This window comes from Petaurus breviceps, unplaced genomic scaffold, assembly GCF_028583685.1.
Source record: "Petaurus breviceps papuanus isolate PSGF00001 unplaced genomic scaffold, PetGlider_PUasm1.0 191, whole genome shotgun sequence".
Classification (NCBI taxonomy): domain Eukaryota; kingdom Metazoa; phylum Chordata; class Mammalia; order Diprotodontia; family Petauridae; genus Petaurus; species Petaurus breviceps.
In genome coordinates, this window is record NW_027185811.1 from 5,292,614 (window position 1) to 5,298,613 (window position 6,000).

Here is a 6,000-nt window from a genome sequence, read left to right on the forward strand (position 1 = left end):
CTTATCAATAGAAGTTTTGTGATAATAAAGAATTTTTTTAATATGAGTGCCCCAATTTATCTGTTTTCTGAGTTTAGTTTCGCAACTAAACTTAATTTTTCATGAAAATATTGTTAGAAATATGTTTCACGTTCCATTGTTGTTACTAGCAAATCTAATTATCGTTAGGGTTTTTTTATTCCAAACTCTAATTTTATAGTTCTCCATCATGTTTTTCGATGAGATATGAATAGTACTTGAAAAGCAGAAAAATTACTGTTTGGCTTCACTCAGGGTCATAGTATCCTAGACTTGTATTTGGGAGGGGCCTTAGAAGTCACTCCCTCATTTTACAGAAGAAGAAACTGGATCCCTGGAGGGGAAGTGACTTGTTGAAGATCACAAGTATCAGAGTTGAGATTTGAACTCAGGTCCTCCTCTAAAAGCCAGCTCTCTTTCCACTATATTTTTTACACAGTAATTTTTTTCTTTTGTCTTTGCTTTTCCTATGTGGCATTTGCTAAGTTGATGGTTTAGATTTTTTTAGAATTCATCTTTGCTTCTGGAGTCCTAAAATCCTCCTTTGAGGCCTCATATACATGCTACCTCAGGGTAAGCTCTAATGGGTCCTGTTGGTTGGAATGGTTTTGAATAGAAGCATATCTGCCACTCTAGCACTAGTCTGGCCTCTAGAAGTTTGGACACCAGGTGGAAAAATTTTTGGGCCCTTCTGTTAATGAATTCCTGTTAAGACAGAAAGGAATTATGATCTGTGTTGGCACAGGGGATAATCCACACTGAAGAAATCATGACTTTTTAAAGTGTTCCTACTTTTGTAAACTTGCTAGACATTTTTGGGAAATAATAAAAACACACTCTAAACAAAGGTCCAACTATAAACTTTAAAATGTTTAAAAAAATAAGTAGATACCTTTCCAGTATCTTAAGTGAATTGGTATGATCTAGGAATATCTGTCAGATATGTAAGAGTATCTGTATACAACTAAGGAGATGATATGAGATGGATGGAGCTGCTTGTGCCTATAAGGAAGTCTTATGCATCCATTTCTCACTCATAGATGAACTGGACTACATAATCGAATTTTCCCTATTAAAATATTTTATTTGGTACTCTTCATTTGTGAAACCCATTGAATATATATGCTGTTTAATGAGTTTTTATTCTTTCTCCTCTCTTTATAGCTTGACCATATCTGAAGTGGTTGGAAGAATCCTTACTTTTCTGTTCCTATAAGAATATTTCTCATTTGAGGAAAATAAACAATACCTTTAAAAAAATTCTCATTAGAGGTTGAATGTTTCTTAAACTTTGTAGACCATAATGACTTCAGCAAGCAAAGCAGTTGAGTTACAATTACAGATGAAGCATAATGCTGAGGAACTACAAGACTTCGTGAGGGATTTAGAGAGCTGGGAAAAAGACATTAAACAAATGGATTTGGAATTGAGGAATCAAAATGGTGTTTCAGAAGAGGTAAATTGAGAGTTTTTGATTTAATATCCAGCACACCTATTTATTTAAAAATAAAACTAAACACACTCTTAAATTGTATCTTTAGAGCTGCAAAATTGAAATTAATTTCTTTGCTATTAAATATTTGTCTTTTTTAGAAGGCTATTTTTTATTTATATTCATTTTTGGCAGATGTGTTTAATGAGTAATTAGAATTACAATAATTAGCATGTGTGATAGTCAAAAGGTTAATTAGATCCTAAACACAAATAATTTGAGCTTTTATAGTGTAGAATATTTTCATAGGAAATTAATTACCTATCTCATGGTATTACACTGATTTTATTAAATTTTTCTAAAGTATTTTTTTGAACTTAAATATAAAATTAAATGGATATTTCCATATACACAATAGGACATGAAACTATCTCTGTTATGTACAGGTTGCTTATTTTTTTAAAAATACAAGAAATTCAACATGTAACTTTCAGAGCTGTCCTACTTATCTGTCTTTAATTCTTTTCACTGAATTTTTAAAAATGCTTCAATAGCTCTCTTTTCTTTTTTCTTCCCTTTTTGAAAGCTTTCCTGTCCTGAGGCCTATTTTTTCTACCACCCCCTCTACCTAATTGAAAAGAAAAATAAAATCCTTTTAAACAGATAAGCATAATTAAGTAAAACAAATTCCCACATTGCCCTGTCTAAAAATATTCTGCATTTTGAGTCCTCTGACAGGAAGTAGGTAGTACACTTATATTGGGCCTCTGGAATCTTGGTCAGTCATTGAAATCATCAGAATTATAAGTCTTCAAAATAATATTTACCTTTCTTAATTAAGAAAATAGATTTTCATTTTTTTATGGTTGAGGAAAAGATTTTTATATGAGAAGATAAAACTTTTTTTTTTTAAGCAATTGGGGTTAAGTAACTTACTCAAGGTTACATGGCCAGTTATTTCTGTGTGTGGTGCTAAGTATCTGAGCCCGGATTTGATTCCAGTTCATCCAGACTCTGGGGCCAGTGCTCTTACTCACTGCGCCACCTGGCCACCCCTAAGCAATTGGGGTTAAGTAACTTGCTCAAGGTTACATGGCCAGGTGTTTCTGGGTGGGTGCTAAGTGTCTGAGCCCGGGATTCGATCCCCAGGTCATCCTGACACTGGGGCCGGTGCTCTTACTCACCGTGCTACCTGGCCACCCCGAAGATAAAACTTTTAAGACAGATTGTACTGTTACTTGGAGGCCTTTGTATTGTTATTGAACCCATACAGTAACAATGCTGTCTCTGATACTTTAATCTATGATTTAAAATTGATTTATAATTACAACTCAGTACATTTTTTGTGATTAAAAATATTTTCTGAAGTGTTTGATGCTTGCTGAAAATAACTGCTTAACCAAAACTAAACTTGCTTTAGTTTTTTATTAAAGTCTCTCCATGACCCTTGATTCTAGAGGATTATGCCAGAGAAAATATAAATTCTGGCACATCCTGCCAAATTGGAAAGGTTTCAGGTGGTAGCCCAGCATGAGCTTATCTGTCTGAGGACCAACCTAGTTAAATTTGAAGATGCTTATCAATAGATATGGCCCCAGTGTCATTAATTTCTCTGCCATAGCAAATCAGATATTGAGGTGAGTTGTGTGTATCAGTATCCACACTGATGAAGTCATGAAAATTTAAGTAAATAGAAGTTGACTTGAGCATAGATAATCATTACAAATGATAAGTATATTCAGTTGATGACTAATAAGTACTTTTTTCTTGAAAATGCCATACTGTCAGTGATGATCTTTCAGATATTGATAGTTAAACGTAAAATAATACAGCACTTTAAAAAAATGTTTTTTTACCTAGAGCTTATTTCCTGTTCGAAATAAAAATTTTAAGAAAAAGAAGAAAAGTAAAACAAAAATGCCTTCTAAAAAAACCACAGAAGAAAACAAAAAAAACAGGATAAAATCTTATGATTATGAAGCATGGGGAAAACTTGATGTGGTAAGTTACTTTAGTCTTTAGTTACTTTACTCTTTGATAGCCAAATACAATTTTGCTGGTAACTAATAGCAATTTGCAGATTGTATGTAAGAGTATCTCTGTAATTTTTCTTTACCTATTATAGATTATTTCATGGTACTATTAAACTTCAACTTGAACCCCCAATTGACCAATTAATTTTCCATATGTGATTCACTTTTAAGGAAGACGCAAATGATAGTAAATCAAGCCAATGTCAGGGATTTACTTAAAAATTAAGTCAGCATATACTCTAGGATCAGTATCTATTCTTAATTTCTTATGCATTTTACAGTGTAAAGGAATATACAAGGAGAATTGTTGGATTGAGACCCTCATTTTAGAAAGATTTCAACTAATATTGAACTAAAAAGATGTTCTGGTTCTCCTTTAATTAACATAGTTAATTAAAATTTTTGAGTAACCTATTTCCAGAATATACTGTTTAATTGAGGTTCTGCTGTTACTGTCTTTTATAAATTCATTTCCAAGTCAGCTATGATAATACCCTTCTAAGACTAGTGGTCATGATAAAGTGATTCTCTGTATATGATTTTTGTTAGGATTCTTTCCTAAGGTTTTCATTTTTTTTTTCAGTTTCCCTAGAACTGTTATTATATTTAGCCTGAATAAAGTGACACATAAAATTCATAAAGTGACTTCATCTTAGCTCTTTGGCTGTCTTATGACAGATTTATTTTTTAAAGAATAATAAAGCCTTTAAGCAACACTGATGGATGTGATATCAGAAGTATACTGCTTTATCTACATTTTTAACATCTTAACCTTAAAAACTGGTTAGTTGAGACAAAATCATTATTTTCTCTCTGAACTTAACCCTTCTCCTAACTCTTCTATTTCTGTTGAGGACACTGTCATTCTTCCAGTTGTTCAGTCATTTGCAGTTGTTGTCTGACTGTTCTTGACCCCATTTAGGGTTTTCTTGGCAAAGATACTGGTATGGTTTGTCATTTCCTTCTCTATCTTCATAGATGAGGAAACTGACATAAAAAGAGTTAAGTGACTTGCTCAGGGTCACACAGCTAGTAAGTGTCTAAGACCAGATTTGAGCTCAGGAAGATGAGGCTTCCTAACTCTGGACCTGGCACTCTATCTGCTGTTAACACCTAGTTGTCCTATTTTCAGTTATCCAGATTTATAACTCATGTATTCTTTTTTTTTTTTTTTTTGCTTTTTTGGCGGGCAGTTGGGGTTAAGTGACTTGTCCAAGGTTACACGGCTAGTTTTTTTTGTGTGGGTGTTAAGTGTCTGAGGCCGGAACTGAACTCAGGTCCTTCTGACTCTGGGGTCAGCGCTTTACTCACTGTACTACCTAGCCACCCCTAAAAGCCATGTATTCTTGAGTCTTCATTCTCACTTACCCTCTGTATCTAATCAATTGTCAAAGTCTTGTTGATTCTCCTCAACATCTTTCCACTCTCTCTGCCCTTGTTATTTGGTTCACATCATAGTCACCTTAGTCCAGAGCCTTATCTCTGGCTTAAACTATGGAAATAATCTCTTTCTTGGTCACCCCTTCATTTAGCATTTGTTATTTCCATTCCATCTTCTACATAGCCTCCAAGTTGACATTACTGAAACACAAGTATGATCCTGTCACTCCTGCTCCAGAAATACCTTGCCTTTAAGATTAAATGTAAATTCCTTTGTTGACATTTAAAGCCATTAACTATCTGGCTTAAATTTATCTTTCCAGACTAATTATCCATTACTCCTTTTATATTCAGACATCCTCCAACCAAATTGTCCTGTTTGCTTTTCTCCATGTATAGTGCTCTGTTTCCCACCTCTGTGCCTTTGCACCTGGTATACCCCTTTGTCTGGAATGCCCTCCTTCGCTTCATTGCTTAGAACCCCTAGCTCCCTTCATGGCTAAGCTCAAATGCTACTTCCTTGAAGTGACCTTGCCTGTCTTCCCCAGTTGTCAGTCCCATCCTCCCTCCTTACCCCCCCATCTCCATATTTTTTTTTGTGTTATATGTCCTATGTTTATCTATAAACATGTTGCTTTCCCCAAATAAAATGCAAACTTGGACTATGCAGTCTAGAAAGGCAAAGGTTGAAAGTGAAAATGAAGGAATATGTAACATTTTACCAAATCTGGAAATAGTAGAGTGGTGGGGCACTTTTAAAACTTGAATGAGGAAGTCGTTTTGTTTTTTTTTTTTGGTAAATATTTAGTTTTTTCCTATTACATGTAAAGATAATTTTCAGCAATTTTTTTTTTTTTTGCTTTTTTGGAGGGCGGAAGGTAGGGCAATTGGGGTTAAGTGACTTGCCCAAGGTCACATGACTAGTTTTTTGTGTTAAGTATCTGAGGCTGGATTTGAACTCAGGTCCTCCTGACTCTGGGGCTGGTGCTCTATTCACTGTGCCACCTAGCTGCCCCTCAGCATTCATTTTTTTTATCTTTTTTTTTTAGAGGGCAGTTGGGGTTGTGACTTGCCCAAAGTCACACGGCTAGTGTGTGTGTGTGTGTGTGTGTGTGTGTGTGTGTGTGTGTGTGTGTG

The 6,000-nt window shown here is 34.6% G+C and overlaps 1 protein-coding gene across 3 annotated transcripts in view; it reads left to right on the plus strand.

Moving 5' to 3' along the window:
* The window catches only part of RPAP3 (RNA polymerase II associated protein 3), a 53,795-nt gene that overhangs the window by 1,577 nt on the left and 46,218 nt on the right, over positions 1–6,000 (plus strand). For 2 of the 3 annotated variants that reach the window (XM_069092692.1, XM_069092695.1), the window contains exons 2-3: positions 1,316–1,474; positions 3,311–3,451. In XM_069092692.1, the coding sequence (XP_068948793.1) occupies positions 1,322–1,474; positions 3,311–3,451 (294 nt within the window). In that variant the 5' untranslated portion in view covers positions 1,316–1,321. Of the gene's footprint in view, positions 1–1,182; positions 1,475–3,310; positions 3,452–6,000 lie in introns of all 3 variants that reach the window. The other variant, XM_069092693.1, reaches the window with a different exon arrangement.